Source organism: Bubalus bubalis, chromosome 16 (genome assembly GCF_019923935.1).
Source record: "Bubalus bubalis isolate 160015118507 breed Murrah chromosome 16, NDDB_SH_1, whole genome shotgun sequence".
NCBI lineage: Eukaryota > Metazoa > Chordata > Mammalia > Artiodactyla > Bovidae > Bubalus > Bubalus bubalis.
This window is the reverse complement of record NC_059172.1, coordinates 34,930,596-34,948,322: the sequence shown is the minus strand read 5'-3', so window position 1 is coordinate 34,948,322 and position 17,727 is coordinate 34,930,596. Positions and strand designations below refer to the sequence as shown.

General features: G+C 38.1%; 2 protein-coding genes across 2 annotated transcripts; both read left to right on the top strand.

The window, feature by feature from the left end:
- The first annotated feature begins 875 nt into the window (after positions 1-875).
- On the top strand, positions 876-1,841 carry LOC112579462 (olfactory receptor 51A4). Its single transcript, XM_025265906.3, has one exon. It carries the CDS (start codon positions 897-899, stop codon positions 1,839-1,841), a length of 945 nt encoding a protein of 314 aa, XP_025121691.3. The 5' UTR covers positions 876-896.
- A 9,594-nt stretch (positions 1,842-11,435) lies between these two features.
- On the top strand, positions 11,436-12,389 carry LOC112579461 (olfactory receptor 51A4-like). The gene has a single exon (XM_025265905.3). It carries the CDS (start codon positions 11,436-11,438, stop codon positions 12,387-12,389), a length of 954 nt encoding a protein of 317 aa, XP_025121690.2.
- Positions 12,390-17,727: the final 5,338 nt, after the last annotated feature.

Below are 17,727 nucleotides of genomic sequence, written 5' to 3'. Positions count from 1 at the left end.
CAAAATATCCCATTCTCTGGTAAGCTCTCAGATTATCTTTATCTACTTTGTGTTCACTTTACTTCTCTTCTTTGGAAATAAACCATTTAGAACTTTATATAGAGCAGGATACATCTCCAAATGTCATATACCTAGGAAAATTCTTCATTTCAGAAACTATGTAAATGATCTATTCACTTTTTAAGATATCAGTCTTCAACAGAATTCAAATTCTCCTAAATCATGATACCAAGCTCTTCAGATTATTGTTCTCCTGTGAACATAACACAATTCATCACACATTCCAGGCCAGGAGAAAATGAGATGTAATTTGTCAGTATTCAGTAGTAACTGCCCTTTCAAATATATAAATGATTTGAAAACCATGGGGTTTTTTTAAAAGGGTATTTAACCAACAATCTTCAGATAGTAAGGGATGGAACTAAGGGTAGTTTGATTTTTAGAAGACCATATTTCTTTGGGAGTTCCAAGAAGTACATAGAAATTAAGTTGTGAGACTCCTTTGCCTTCATGTAGTGTCATTCCAGAAATCACATATTCTGCCCAACATCTCATCTAGAATGTGAAAGAAAGAAATTATAGAGGCTTCTAGATTAAGGTTTACTAATATTTCACAAGGAAAAGAAACCAAGTTTTCATCTGAATGCAAGTTTTCTCTATTTAGGAAAAACTTGCCCAGAAGTAATTTTGTTAATCTGTGATACAGGTAGATTCTATTCTAAAGTGGAAACCGTTTCTCACAATATGATAGTCATATAAATGTTTTGGTCTGTCAAAAGACAACTAAACAGTCAGAACTTAAGAGTTGCATTTTTTCAACTAAATTTCCAGATATTCATATATTTTTTTTTTTACTCAAAGCTCTATGTATCATTGCAGAGCCCTCTAAATTCATCATGTCCATTATCAACATATCACATGCTGAAATCACTACCTTCATCTTGGTTGGGATGCCGGGGCTGGAATATGCACACATCTGGATCTCTATTCCAATATGCAGCATGTATCTTATTGCTCTTCTGGGAAACTGCACCATCCTTTTCATCATTAAGACAGAACCATCCTTGCATGAGCCCATGTACTATTTCCTTTCCATGTTGACTTTGTCTGACTTGGGCCTATCCTTTACCTCTCTTCCCACTATGTTGAGGATCTTCTTATTTAAAGCTTCTGAAATCTCTGCAAATGCCTGCTTTGCTCAGCAATTCTTCATCCATGGATTCACAGCACTGGAATCCTCAGTGCTCCTGATTATGTCATTCGATCGCTTCCTAGCCATCCACAACCCTCTGAGATACAGCTCCCTTCTTACAACTCTCAGAGTTGCCCAAATTGGAATTGTATGCTTTTTCAAGAGCTTCCTCCTGGTTCTTCCCTTTCCCTTCACTTTGAGAATGTTGAAATATTGTGAGAAACGCCAACTATCACATTCCTACTGTCTCCACCAGGATGTCATGAAGCTGGCCTGCTCCGACAACCAGATTGATGTCATTTATGGCTTTTTTGGAGCACTCTGCCTTATGGTAGACTTTATGCTCATTGCTGTGTCTTACATCCTAATCCTCAAGACTGTGCTTGGAATTGCATCCCAAAAGGAACAGCTCAAGGCCCTTAATACTTGTGTTTCACACATCTGTGCAGTGATCATCTTCTATCTGCCCATCATCAACCTTGCCATTGTTCATCGTTTTGTCCAGCATGTCTCTCCCCTCTTCAATGTTCTTATGGCAAATGTTCTTTTACTTGTGCCTCCACTGATGAATCCCATTGTGTACTGTGCGAAAACCAGGCAGATTAGAGTAAAAGTTGTAGCAAAATTATGTCAGAAACAAATATATTAATAATCAGATCAGATCAGTCTCTCAGTGGTGTCCGACTCTTTGCGACCCCATGAATCACAGCACGCCAGGCCTCCCTGTCCATCACCAACTCCCAGAGTTCACTCAGACTCATGTCCATCGAGTCAGTGATGCCATCCAGCCATCTCATCCTCTGTCATCCCCTTCTCCTCTTGCCCCCAATCCCTCCCAGCATCAGAGTCTTTTCCAATGAGTCAACTCTTCGCATGAGGTGGCCAAAGTACTGGAGTTTTCAGCTTTAGCATCATTCCTTCCAAAGAAATCCCAGGGCTGATCTCCTTCAGAATGGACTGGTTGGCTCTCCGTGCAGTCCAAGGGACTCTCAAGAGTCTTCTCCAACACCACAGTTCAAAAGCATCAATTCTTCGGTGCTCAGCTTTCTTCACAGTCCAACTCTCACATCCATACATGACCACAGGAAAAACCATAGCCTTGACTAGACGGACCTTTGTTAGCAAAGTAATGTCTCTGCTTTTCAATATGCTGTCTAGGTTGGTCATAACTTTCCTTCCAAGGAGTAAGCATCTTTTAATTTCATGGCTGCAGTCACCATCTGCTGTGATTTTGGAGCCCAAAGAAATAAAGTCTGCCACTGTTTCCACTGTTTCCCCATCTATTTCCCATGAAGTGATGGGACCAGATGCCATGATCTTCGTTTTCTGAATGTTGAGCTTTAAGCCAACTTTTTCACTCTCCTCTTTCACTTTCATCAAAGGCTTTTGAGTTCCTCTTCACTTTCTGCCATAAGGGTGGTGTCATCTGCACATCTGAGGTTATTAATATTTCTCCCAGCAATCTTGATTCCAGCTTGTGCTTCTTCCAGGCCAGCATTTCTCATGATGTACTCTGCATATAAGTTAAATAAGCAGGGTGGGTGCCCATTTAAAGCATGAGTATTTAATGCCACATATTTAATTTTGTGGCATTAGTTTCTTTAGATGCTCTTTGTTAAATGCCTACTTTAGCCACTTTACTACATGTTTATGAAAAAATGATTGACCCCATGAGAAGGTCTTGTGTAACACATTTTAACTGAGTACAATCAACCCAGTTAATTTAACTGTAGAGTAAGCTCTGACAGTTCGTTTTCTTTATGTAATGCCAGTGCCTGACTTTGACCTTTGATTGCCAAGAGACATTTTCAAAGAAGGATGTCCCTTCTTTGAAGGGCACATTTGCCACATAACTAGAAAAAGAGCCAAACCAAAGCCCTACCATCTCCCTACCCCCATCTGGCTCCTCTGTTTTAGAGATCTTGGTTGATTTCCATAACTGTCCATTTTGAGTCCTTGTTTTGTTTTTTCTTTTCCAGCAATTTAATTTCTGCTCTCTCTGTTTAAATTCACCATTAAAAAGTGAGTCTTCAAACTTGTTGTCCAATCCCCAATCCCAAAAAAAGCAGAACTCCAGATCTGTGTCTCTCTCTCCTCCCCCCTCCCCAGTGCCCTCACTATGTGGCCCCAGGTATACTATACAATTCCTAGGGCTTGTAAATAGTAAAACTTTTATTTTTTTCCAAAGTTTCCTATTGCTGAGGACATCTTGCAATCATAATAAGAACCACAAGAGCCAGTCCAGCCACAAACATTGGATATAGGTAGTCTGAGACAATCAAAACATAATAATTGAATGCATTACTATTTCTTAGTAATTTGAAATCCTACACATACCATATATCAAACACGTGTAATGTATCTGTATACATGCTTCTATGTGTCTGTGCATGAGCTTTCCCAGTGTGAGAGCTTCTGAAACATACAGGCCTGAATTCTTTCTCCTTTCAATTTTCTTAGATAATTATCAGAATTTTAAAAAATATACATGTACATATTTTACAATACAAATAAACTAAAAAGGTATTGTCACAACAAAAGTTTTTAAAAAATCAATAAAATGCAATAGCATGATTTTAGAAGATTCTTAAAAGGTAAGGAGTAGAAGAGAGCTGATTCACTGTTAAAATAAATCACTCTCTCAAAATAAATAGTAAATCTAAAAATCGATGACAAAATATTTAAGCATCCCTTCAAAACTGATTAACAGGACAAGATATCCCATATCATCATCTATATTCAATTTGGATGCAGGTCTTAGAACACTAAGATTAATGAGAAAATAATCAAAATGGAAGGTAGAACAGACATACAAGAATTCCTGAAAATAATCCAGGATTTTAAAAAAAAGGATAGATAAATAGAAGAATGAATAAATGTAGTGTAATTCAAAAGGAAAATAATAATACATTTTAAAATGTAAGACTGGCCTACTGATTTTGATACAATAGAAATGCTAGTCAACCTAATTGAAGATAGACAATTTTCATCAATCACATTTACTTGATTATTATCTTTAGACAAAAGTAATCACTCAGAAGCAAATCCAACATGATGGACAGAGTTTCTTCCATCTACCAAAATCATGTGTTAGGAGAATAAAGTTGCATTTCTCAAAGTGTGGTCCTTGGACCACCAATGAAAGCATCACCTAGGAGTTTATTAAATATACAGGAACTTATGATCCACTCAAAATATATTGAATCAAAATATTCATTTTAAGAAAATCGTCAGGTGATTGATCTTCACATTAAAGTTTAAGAGGCACTTTAGTAAAGCACTTCTTTATTGACAAAAGTGTGAGAATTTAGTGTGATTGTGTATTAGTGGGGTTTGAAGGCTTGCAAGGATTTTAAACAAGAAGTGTATAGCCACTGAGAATTCATTTCTCTCTAATTTCCACATTTCTAATTATGTCATAAGATTATGATATTTGAGAAAGTAGATATGATTTATACAGCAAAGACAGGCTGGCTACATTTGATTGCTGACCTATATTTTACTCATATTTGTTCCAAAGAGTATTCCCTGTATCTGCCTACAAGTAAGTATACTATAAATCTACACAGCATGACATGACTAACTCCACCAACTGAATAAATAGGATTGAGTAAGAAACTAAAGAGGCAAGCAGTAAAGTGGGAGAAAATATATGCTATACATCACCAACAAAGGGCTTAGCCTGTATTTATTTAAATATTTTGGCAAATCAATTAGAGAAAGACAGGTAATCCAATAGAAAATGGACAAAAGGATTCAATAGATGCTTCAAAAAGAGGGATTACAAATGAGCAGTGAACATATTAATAGAGAAGTATACTTTCATGTTAGAAGAAAATTAATATACAAAATTGATAGTATGATATTTTTCAGAACTTTATATTCTAAATACCTAGTTAATTTATCCTGAAACATCTTGGCAGATGAGTCAAGAGCAAGAGTTGATGAATGGCTATTGGGTTTTAATATGGTCTCCAAGACCTAATCATACTTAATTTCCTTAGTCTGAGCCTGTGTTATAAGGTGTTAGATTCATCTCCCTTGAGTCAACCCCTAACATTTCCCATGAAGTATGATGTTATTCATCAGGCAGAGCTTGCTTGTAGTTAACTCCAAGGGTCCTCTAGGCTTTATAAGACAGGACTTACAAAGCAAAAAAGGGGAGTCTAAGGATGCATCCCAGATTCTAATATCATATTGGTAAAAAATAATCTCAAAGAAGGTAAGATATAATTCTATTCATTCAGGATATTTGACATAATTTTCATTCAATTTTCTATTTGTATTCTCAATAGATATGCTAGATGTTAAAAGCAAATCAGGAGATGCCTATGGAGATAGAAAATCTTATAGAACAACCAAGGAGAAATGGAATGTATGTGTTGATAGGGGTATGTGTCCAGAGATGTCTTAGAAATGCCCTGTCTAGATGATATGTGTGACAAGGGTGAAAGAGAAAATGTTAGTCGCTCAGTCATGTCCAACTCTTTGCAGGTCCATGAAGTGTAACCTACCAGACTCCTCTGTCCTTGGAATTTTCCAGGCAAGAATACTGAAATGGGTAGCCATTTCCTCCTCCAGAGGATCTTTCCTACCCAGGGATCGAACCCAGGTCTGCTACATTGCAGGCAGATTCTGTACTGTCTGAGTCACTGGGGAAGCCTGTATATCTCAAAAACCACATGATTCATTTTCTCTATGTCTCATAGGTAGATTCATGGCCTTAGACAAATTATTGTACCTCTCTAAAACCTGTTTTGATGCTTTTGAACTGTGGTGTTGGAGAAGACTGTTGAGAGTCCCTTGGACTGCGAGGAGATCCAACCAGTCCATTCTGAAGGAGATCAGCCCTGGGATTTCTTTGGAAGGAATGCTGCTAAAGCTGAAACTCCAGTACTTTGGCCACCTCATGTGAAGAGTTGACTCATTGGAAAAGACTCTGATGCTGGGAGGGATTGGGGGCAAGAGGAGAAGGGGACGACAGAGGATGAGATGGCTGGATGGCATCACTGACTTGATGGACGTGAGTCTGAGTGAACTCTGGGAGTTGGTGATGGACAGGGAGGCCTGGCGTGCTGCGATTCATGGGGTCGCAAAGAGTCGGACACCACTGAGCGACTGATCTGATCTGATCTGAAGACCTGTTTTATTAATTATAAGGTGACTAAAACAATCATATATAACATAAATGAGGAAAAATATATAAACCATTTAGCAGGGTGTCATATTACTATATAGGAGCTTCCCAGTGGCTCAGTGGTAAAGTATCCATCTTCTATGCAGGAGTCACAGGAGACATGAGTTCAATCCAGAGTCAGGAAGATTCCCTGGAGAAGGAAATAGCAACCCACTCCAGTATTTTTGCCAGAAAAATTGAATGGATAGAGGAATCTGGCAGGCTAAAGTCCATGGGATCTTAAAGAGCTGGACATGACTGAGCATGCACATAAGCATGCATATTATTGTATAAAATTTAAAATAAGAATAAATACATAATAAAATAATTAAATCTATGTGTGCTTATTCTATACATTTCAATTAAATCTAATAGTGACTATCTCTAAAAATAATGCAGTCTTCAAGCAGTAGTGATAAAAAAGCCAGAATGCAAATGGCCACAGTCTATTGACATAAGATAATTTTAGCCATATCTAGCATAGTTGGCAGAGAAGGCAATGGCACCCCACTCCAGTACTCTTGCCTAGAAAATCCCATGGATTGCGGAGCCTAGTAAGCTGCAGTCCATGGGGTCGCTAAGAGTCAGACACGACTGAGCAACTTCCCTTTCACTTTTCACTTTCATTCATTGGAGAAGGAAATGGCAACCCACTCCAGTGTTCTTGCCTGGAGAATCCCAGGGATGGGGGAGCCTGGTGGGCTTCCGTCTATGGGGTCTCACAGAGTTGGACACGACTGAAGTAACTTAGCAGCAGCAGCAGCATAGTTGGGCTTCCCTTGTGGCTCAGCAGGTAAAGAATCCACCTGCAATGCAGGAGACCTAGGTTTGACTCCTGGGTTGGGAAGATCCCCTGGAGAAGAGAACATCTACCTACTCTAGTCTTCTGGCCTGGAGAATTCCATGGACTGTATAGTACATGGGGTCACAGACAGTCACACAGGACTGAGCAACTTTCACTTTCAATTTTCACTTTCGTAAAGAACCTATTTTGTGTAAATGGAACTATATTCTGTACCTACAGAGGAAAGCAATAGAAATTTTTAGAAAAATTTATCAGTTTGATTCAAGGAAGGAAAACTGAGTATTTAACTATATGAAGCAAAAAGCTTTAGGCAGTAGTTAATATACTAATACTGGAAATAAGCTAGGACATGTTCATTGATGGTGACCTGTGGTACGGACCTAACAGAAGCAGAAGATATTAAGATGAGGTGGCAAAAATACACAGAACTATACCAAAACGATCTTCATGACTCAGACAACAACAATGGTGTGATCACTCACATAGAGCCCAAAATCCTGGAATGTGAAGTCAAGTGGGCCTTAGAAAGCATCACTATGAACAAAGCTAGTGGAGGTGATGGAATTCCAGTGGAGCTATTTCAAATCCTGAAAGATAATGCTGTGAAAGTGCTGCACACAATATGCCAGCAAATTTGGAAGACTCAGCAGTGGCCACAGGGCTGGAAAAGTTCCACTTTCATTCCAATCCCAAAGAAAGACAATGACAAAGAGTGCTCAAACTACTGGACAATTGCACTCATCTCACATGCTAGTAAAGTAATGCTCAAAATTCTCCAAGCCAGGCTTCAGCAATATGTGAACCGTGAACTTCCAGATGTTCAAGCTGGTTTTAGAAAAGGCAGAGGAACCAGAGATCAAATTGCCAACATCCGCTGGATGATCAAAAAAGCAAGAGAATGCCAGAAAAGCATCTATTTCTGCTTTATTGACTATGCCAAAGCCTTTGACTGTGTGGATCACAATAAACTGTGGAAAATTCTGCAAGAGATGGGAATACAAGACCACCTGACCTGCCTCGTGAGAAACCTGTATGCAGGTCAGAAAGAAACAGTTAGAACTGGACATGGAACAACAGACTGGTTCCAAATAGGAAAATGAATATGTCAAGGCTGTATATTGTCACCCTGCTTATTTAGCCTATATGCACAGTACATCATGAGAAACGCTGGGCTGGAAGAAGCATAAGCTGGAATCAAGATTGCTGGGAGAAATATCAATAACCTCAGATGTACAGATGAAGTCACCCTTATGGCAGAAAGTGAAGAGGAACTAAAAAGCCTTTGATGAAAGTGAAAGAGGAGAGTGAAAAAGTTGGCTTAAAGCTCAAAATTCAGAAAACGAAGATCATGGCATCCGGTCCCATCACTTCATGGGAAATAGATGGGGAAACAGTGAAATAGTGTCAGACTTTATTTTGGGGGGCTGCAAAATCACTGCAGATAGTGATTGCAGCCATGAAATTAAAAGACGTTTGCTCCTTGGAAGGAAAGTTATGACCAACCTAGACAGCATATTCAAAAGCAGAGACATTACTTTGCCAACAAAGGTCCGTCTAGTCAAGGCTATGGTTTTTCCGGTGGTTATGTATGGATGTGAGAGTTGGACTGTGAAGAAAGCTGAGTACCAAATAAACGATGCTTTTGAACTGTGGTGTTGGAGAAGACCCTTGAGAGTCCCTTGGACTGCAAGGACTTCCAACCAGTCCACCTTAAAGGAGATCAGCCCTGGGTGTTCATTGGAAGGACTGATGATGAAGTTGAAACTCCAATACTTTGGCCACCTCATGCAAAGAGTTGACTCATTGGAAAAGACTCTGATGCTGGGATGGATGGGGGCAGGAGGAGAAGGGGATGGCAGAGGATGAGGTGGCTGGATGGCATCACCAACTCAATGAACATGAGTGTAAGTGAACTCTGGGAGCTGGTGATAAACAGGGGGGCCTGGCCTGCTGTGATTCATGGGGTTGGACACAACTGAGCGACTGAACTGAACTGGCTGAATGTATCCTGTGGAAAACAGTTTCTGGAAAAAGCCTTCTGGCTAATCCTGTTATCTTAAAATGTAAATTATGGGAGTGAATCTAGTAGGGTCTTTACAATCTCCAGACATTCTTTTGATTCATTGTAATAACATTAAAAAGCATATAACTCCATTGCTAACACTAGCGAGGGTGCATTCTTTCTGCCCCCTTCTGATGTCCCTGTCAGAAGCTTTCTCTATTTCTTTTATATTTTAGTAAAACTTTAATACACAAAAACTCTGAGCAATCAAGCCTCATCTCTGGCCCCCTGGATTGAATTCTTCTCTTTCAGAGGCCAAGAATCCTGGCATTTTTGTGGTTCAGCAACAACCTTTCAAAAAGCAATGCCAAAGAATGCTCAAATTACCACACAATTGCACTTATCTCACATGCTAGCAAAGTAATGCTCACAATTCTCCAAACCAGGCTCAGCAATACATGAACTGTGAACTTCCAGATGTTCAAGATGGATTTAAAAAATGCAGAGAAGCCAGAGATCAAATTGCCAACATCCATTGGATCATAGAAAAAGCAAGAGAGTTCCGAAAAAATATCCAATTCTGCTTTATTGACTCAAAGCCTTTGACTGTGTGGATCACAACAAACTGTGGAAAATTCTTCAAGAAATAGGAATACCAGACCATCTGACCTCTCTCCTGAGAAATCTGTATGCAAGTCAAGAAGCAACAGTTAGAACTTGACATGAAACAATAGACTGGTTCCAAATAGGGAAAGGACTGTCAAGGTTGTAATTTTTTCACCCTGCTTATTTAACTTATATGCAGAGTGCATCATGCAAAATGCCAGGCTGGATGAAGCACAGGCTGGAATCAAGATTGCTGTGAGAAACATCAGTAACCTCAGATATGCAGATGACATCACCCTTATGGCAGAAAGCAAAGAACTAAAGAGCCTCTTGATGAAAATGAAAGAGAGTGAAAAAGTTGGCTTAAACTTAACATTCAGAAAAGTAAATCATGGCACCAGGTCCCATTACTTCATGACAAATAGATGGAGAAATAATGGAAAGTGAGAGACTTTATTTTGGGGGGGCTCCAAAATCACTTCAGATGGTGACTGTAGCCATGAAATTAAAAGACGCTTGTTCCTTGGAAGAAAAGCTATGACCAACCTAGACAGCATATTAGAAAGCAGAGACATTACTTTACTAACAAAGGTCCATCTACTCAAAGCTGTTTTTTCCAGTAGTCATGTATGGATTTGAGAGTTGAGCTATAAGGAAAGCTGAGTGCCAAAGAATTGATGCCTCTGAACTGTGGTGTTGGAGAAGACTCTTGGGAGTCCCTTGAACAGCAAGGAGGGCCAACCAATACATCCTAAAGGAAATCAATCCTGAATATTCATTGGAAGGACTGATTTTGAAGCTGAAACCTCAATACTTTGGCCACCTAATGTGAAGAACTGACTCATTTGAAAAGAACTTGATACTAGGAAAGACTGAAGGCAGGAGGAGAAGGGGATGACAGAGGATGAGATGGATGGATGGCATCACTGACTCAATGGACATAAGTTTGATTATATTCCAGGAGTTGGTGATGAATAGGGAAGCCTAGCATGCTGCAGTCCATGGGGTCACAAAGAGCCGGAACCGACCGAGTGACTGTACTGAACTGAACTGAACTGAACTGATGGTTAAAGCGGTTCTGTATAGTCAGGAAAATATGACTATATATTTTCTAAAGAAACTTTTTAACTTTAAAACTATATAATTATGAATTTCCAGTTCTGCCATTACTTCAAATCTATACCCTATCAGAGATATACAGATTTGATTATAGATATGAGTTAATTTATGAATCCCCCCACCCATAGTAAAGTTTGCTTTTCCTTTCAAGATTTTGTTTTTATAAAACTAAGTTAAGAGAACCATAAAATTGGAGATCTGATTTTATGAAATTCAGCCATGAGTAGCTTCATGTGGTCAAAGTGTTGTTTGGAATATTTAGTTACATAAAGTCCAAATTGACTGAGACTTTCACAAAATGAAACAAATAGCTGGATGAAGAAGCAAGTCAGATTCTTCTTGTTTTTTTGTTTGTTTGTTTGGCTTTTCTTACAGCCTGAACTGACAGTTTAAATAGACTATTTACCTTAAGAAGTTTCTGAGTTGTCTTAGTTCTATGACCTACATTTTACAAAAAAAAGGAGTATCTTCTTTATTTAGGAAATTTCCATCTCCACTGAGGCAAGAACCTGGTTAAGTATCTTTCTTACACGTCATGGCTCCTCTTAATGACACCAACATTGAAGTTCTCAGATTCTTCCTTATTGGGATCCCTGGACTGGAGAAGAATCACTTCTGGATATCCATCCCTTTCTCATCTGTGTACTTTCTTTCTCTCCTGGGTAACTTCACCATCCTTTTCTTTATTAAGACAGAGCCAAGCCTCCATGAACCCATGCACTATTTCTTTTCCATGCTATCTGTCTCTGACCTAGGGTTGTCCCTGTCTTCCTTACTCATCACTTTGGGACTGTTCCTGTTTGGGGTCCATGGAATTCATGCAGCTACATGCTTTGCCCAGGAATTCTTTATCCATCTATTCACAGTCACTGAAGCCTCTGTGCTATTGGTAATGGCATTTGACCAGTATGTGGCTATCCACAACCCTCTTAGATACAGCACAATCTTAACCAGCTCCCAAGTCATCAAAACAGGGGTCTTGCTGACTTCCAAGAATATCATGTTGATTCTTCCACTGCCCTTTTTGTTGCAAAGGCTGACATACTGTCATCAAAACCTGCTCTTACAGTCCTACTGTCTCCACCAGGGTGTCATGAAGGTGGCCTGCTCTGACAACAGAGTCAATGTTGTCTATGGACTCTGTGCTACCCTTTCTACTATTTTGGATTTTCTGTTTATTACTTTCGCCTACATGATGATCTTAAAGACAGTACTGGGCATTGCAACCCCCAGAGATCAGCCTAAGGCCCTCAACACCCACATGTCTCATATCTTTGCTGTGCTTATCTTCTGTGTGCCCGTGCTGAGTGCAGCCATGCTCCACCAATTTGCCAGTGATGTGTCTCCTATGATCCACATTCTCATGGCTGATGTTTTATTACTGGTGCCTCTCCTGATGAATCCCATTGTGTCCTGTGTGAAGACCCATCAAATCCGTGAAAAGGTTATGGGGAAATTTTGTTCAAAAAGAAGTTTATCAATGCAATAAGAAAGGGAATAAACTTATAAGTGGTAAATAAATAAACTGAATGTATAGTCAGGGGAAAGCATGATCTAGAGGAATGGTCTTGTATTTTATGGTTAGAACTCATAGAGTAAATGGCTTTAATACTGAGTATGCTTAGTACCCTCAGTGTCCCTGAGATCTTGAGAAAATTACTTCCATTCTTTTTCTCAGATTGAACATCTAAAAATTCAAGACTTCAGTGATGACTGAAAGCCTCTACTTCTTGAATTTTAAAATGCATGCCAATAAAATAAGAGAACTTACCTATCTCAATGCCTATGTTAAAAGAAAAATATATAGTTTCCATACTTTCACTTTCCTAGCTAATAAAAGTATACTAGAGGAAAGACAGAGTGTTTCTTCCTTTTTTAGTTCATGATAATGCAGTTGATATATCTAATTCCTGAACTCCAAAGCTCTGTATACATGTTCTCTGATTTAAGAATCTGTGTGCATGTATATTTAAATGCATGCAACTTTTTTTTTCTTTCTTAGCTCTTCTTTTCCTCTTCTCTTCTATCTATCAGACATGCGTAAATCACTTTAGCCCTTCAGGCAACTAGGATTAGTAGGTAAATGTATTTCTGAAAAGACTGTACTACTTACATTTGAGTCAGGAAAATGCCAGATGGGAATGCTGTGCTTACTGAAGGATGTTTAACAACTCAGGAACTAACTGCCAATAGTTCACTCAGACCTTTAGCAATGGTTATGAATCCTTTCTTTCATACAATCATAGATTGACATGTATGTTGATGGGATTACCACTATTGAACATGATTTGCATTTCTCAAATAACTATTTGCAATAGTCTCTTTTTTCGGCAATTATGTAATATGTATGCATTTACCTTTTTAGTGCATATTTTTCTAAATAATATTAATCACCTTCAACTTTATCAGATAATTACCTCTAATTTTGTCTGCACATATTTTCTGTTAGTTTTTTAAAATTTCTGGAAACATATTTTGTTTAATAACTAAAACATTTAGAGTTAATAATCAGACACTTTTGAGAATAAACAAACATGGAATTGTATGTAGAAGGTCATATATACATATTTTGTATTGTTTATAATTTTATATACATATTTCATATGAAATCTCATACATAATACACATCAAAATATATTCATTAGCAAATATTTTTAGAATATTGGTTTGCCAATCAAACCATTTTAAACAAAAACGATTTCAAACATGAAATTTTCTCTGAAAGTAAATAAATCTTTATCCTTGTACAAGCTCTGTTTGCAAGCTTTGAATTAGACAATGGTTATGCTGGCTAAAAGAAACCAAAAATAAAATTTTGATACTCTAATTTTTCAATGCTTTGGTTAAAGATGTCTAACCTACTTCGAACAAAAATATAAAAATTGTTTAAAGGATGAGTTCTCTGGGAAGACCAACCTAGACAGCATATTAAAAAGCAGAGACATTATTTTGTCAACAAAGGTCTGTCTAGTTAAAGCTATGGTTTCTCCAGTAGTCATGTATGGATGTGGCAGCTGATCTATAAAGAAAGCTGAGTGCTGACAAATTTAGGCTTTTGAACTGTGGTGTTGGAGAAGACTCTTGAGAATTGCTTGGACTACAAGATCAAACCAGTACATCCTAAAGGAAATCAGTCCTAAATATTCCTTAGAAGGACTGATGTTGAAGCCAAAACTCCAGTCCTTTGGCCACCTGATGCGAACTGACTCATTTGAAAAGACCCTGATGCTGGGAAAGATTGAAGACAGGAGGAGAAGGGGATGACAGAGGATGAGATGGTTGGATGGCATCACCAATACAATGGGCATGAGTTTAAGTAGGCTCTGGGAGTTGATGATGGACAGGGAAGCCTGGTGTTCTGCAGTCCATGGGATCACAAAGAGTTGGACACGACTGAGCAACTGAACTGAACTGAACACCAAATTAGTCTGATTTACCAAACACTCCTTCAGAGGCTCACCTAGCTTTAAAATCTGATTGAAAGTGATTAGTCAGTAAAAGAGAATGCTGATTATTCTTTCACTATAATGCTAAAGATTTTCTTTCTTTTTAAATTGAATATCAGATTTGTCTTAAAATTTTCTTAATTCAGTTATTCTAAATGTATATGTAAAAAGAAAATAGGCTGGAAGAATTGCCTGGATGTAGTCATGCATTATGTCTGCACCACAACTATCCCAAGAACATTGTGAACAAAGTTTCCTAATTTCAAAAGAGCATGGTTTTTACTACACTATTGTCCTGACAAGTATGAACTTATATCTAAATTTTTAAAAATGTATATCTAATGTTGAGCTCCTTAATTGAATTCAAAATAGCATTTTCAATAGGACCACATGTTTTATAGAACAAAATGTGAACCCAAAACATGTTCAAAATCTTCAGATCATGACTTGGAATAATATTTTAAACAACTTATATAACTGATTGATTTTTAGAGTGCTAGGACTCTAATCAGTAGGCACTGACCAGAGGCCAGAGGAGCAGGACTCCTTTTTGCCCTCCTTTTGTTGCCAACCAGGGTGCAGCAACAAAGACCCAGCACAACCAAAATTAAATAAATAGATAATTTTTAAAAAGAAGTGGATGTGGGAAGATCTTTAAAAAAAAACTGAAGGGAAAAAAAAAAAAAAGGCTGAAAGCTGTTATTTAATATACAACAACCTAAACGGGAAAAGAATTCGAAAAAGACTAGATACATGTATGTGTGTGTGTGTGTCTTAGTGACAGTCATGTCTGACTCTTTGTGACCCCCATGGACTGTAGCCTGCCAGGTTCCTCTGTCCGTGGGATTCACAAGTAAAGAACACTGGAGTGGGTTGCCATGCCCTTCTCTAGAGGATTTTCCCAACCCAGGGATTGAACCTAGGTCTCCTGCATTGCAGGTGGATTCTTTACCATCTGAGTCACTAGGGAAGCCCAGATACATATATATGTATAACTAAATCACTTTGCTATAAGCCTGAAACTAACACAAAATTGTTAAATCAACTGTACTTCAATATAAATTTTTATTTTATTTTTTAATTTTTTATTAATTTTATTTTATTTTTAAACTTTACAATATTGTATTGGTTTTGCCAAATATTGAAATGAATCCACCACAGGTATACATGTGTTCCCCATCCTGAACTCTCCTCCCTCCTCCTTCCCCATACCATCCCTCTGGGTCATCCCAGTGCACCAGCCCCAAGCATCCAGTATCGTGCATCGAACCTGGACTGGTGACTCGTTTCATACATGATATTCTACATGTTTCAATGCCATTCTCCCAAATCTTCCCACCCTCTCCCTCTCCCACAGAGTACATAAGACTGTTCTATACATCAGTGTCTCTTTTGCTGTCTCGTATACAGGGTTATTGTTATCATCTTTCTAAATTCCGTATGTATGAGTTAGTATATTGTATTGGTGTTTTTCTTTCTGGCTTACTTCACTCTGTATAATAGGCTCCAGTTTCATCCACCTCATTAGAACTGATTCAAATGGATTCTTTTTAATGGCTGAGTAATACCCCATTGTGTATATGTACTACAGCTTTCTTATCCATTCATCTGCTGATGGTCATCTAGGTTGCTTCCATGTCCTGGCTATTATAAACACTGCTGCGATGAACATTGGGGTACACGTGTCTCTTTCCCTTCTGGTTTCCTCAGTGTGTATGCCCAGCAGTGGGATTGCTGGATCATAAGGCAGTTCTATTTCCAGTTTTTTAAGGAATCTCTACACTGTTCTCCATAGTGGCTGTACTAGTTTGCATTCCCACCAACAGTGTAAGAGGGTTCCCTCTTCTCCACACCCTCTCCAGCATTTATTGCTTGTAGACTTTTGGATCACAGCCATTTGACTGGTGTGAAATGGTACCTCATAGTGGTTTTGATTTGCATTTCTCTGATAATGAGTGATGTTGAGCATCTTTTCATGTGTTTGTTAGCACTCTGTATGTCGTCTTTGGAGAAATGTCTATTTAGTTCTTTGGCCCATTTTTTGATTGGGTCATTTATTTTTCTGGAATTGAGCTGTAGGAGTTGCTTGTATATTTTTGAGATTAGTTGTTTGTCAGTTGCTTCATTTGCTATTATTTTCTCCCATTCTGAAGGCTGTCTTTTCACCTTGCTTATAGTTTCCTTTGTTGTGCAGAAGCTTTTAAGGTTAATTAGGTCCCATTTGTTTATTTGTGCTTTTATTTCCAATATTCTGGGAGGTGGGTCATAGAGGATCCTGCTGTGATGTATGTCAGAGAGTGTTTTGCCTATGTTCTCCTCTAGGAGTTTTATACTTTCTGGTCTTACATTGAGATCTTTAATCCATTTTGAATTTATTTTTGTGTATGGTGTTAGAAAGTGTTCTAGCTTCATTCTTTCACAAGTGGTTGACCAGTTTTCCCAGCACCACTTGTTAGAGATTACCTTTAATCCATTGTATATTCTTGCCTCCTTTGTCAAAGATAAGGTGTCCATAGGTGCGTGGATTTATCTCTGAGCTTTCTATTTTGTTCCATTGATCTATATTTCTGTCTTTGTGCCAGTACCATACTGTCTTGATGACTGTGGCTTTGCAGTAGAGCCTGAAGTCAGGTAGGTTGATTCCTCCAGTTCCATTCTTCTTTCTCAAGATAGCTTTGGCTATTCGAGGTTTTTGGTATTTCCATACAAATTGTGAAATTATTTGTTCTAGCTCTGTGAAGAATACCGTTCGTAACTTGATAGGGATTGCATTGAATCTATAAATTGCTTTGGGTAGTATACTCATTTTCACTATATTGATTCTTCTGAGCCATGAACATGGTATATTTCTCCATCTATGAGTGTCCTTTTTGATTTCTTTCACCAGTGTTTTATAGTTTTCTATATATAGGTCTTTAGTTTCTTTAGGTAGATATATTCCTAAGTATTTTATTCTTTCCGTTGCAATGGTGAATGGAATTGTTTCCTTAATTTCTCTTTCTGTTTTCTCATTATTAGTGTATATGAATGCAAGGGATTTCTGTGTGTTGATTTTATATCTTGCAACTTTACTATAGTCATTGATTAGTTCTAGTAATTTTCTGGTGGAGTCTTTAGGGTTTTCTATGTAGAGGATCATGTCATCTGCAAACAGTGAGAGTTTTGCTTCTTCTTTTCCAATTTGGATTCCTTTTATTTCTTATTCTGCTCTGATTGCTGTGGCCAAAACTTCCAAAACTATGTTAACAAGGATTGAGAAGATGCAAGAAAGGATTAACAAGGACCTAGAAGAAATAAAAAAGAGTCAATATATAATGAATAATGCAATAAATGAAATTAAAAACACTCTGGAGGCAACAAATAGTAGAATAACAGAGGCAG

Coding starts and splice junctions, on each gene's coding strand:
- LOC112579462 (XM_025265906.3), top strand. CDS start 897: ATGTCCATTATCAACATATCACATGCTGAAATCACTACCTTCATCTTG.
- LOC112579461 (XM_025265905.3), top strand. CDS start 11,436: ATGGCTCCTCTTAATGACACCAACATTGAAGTTCTCAGATTCTTCCTT.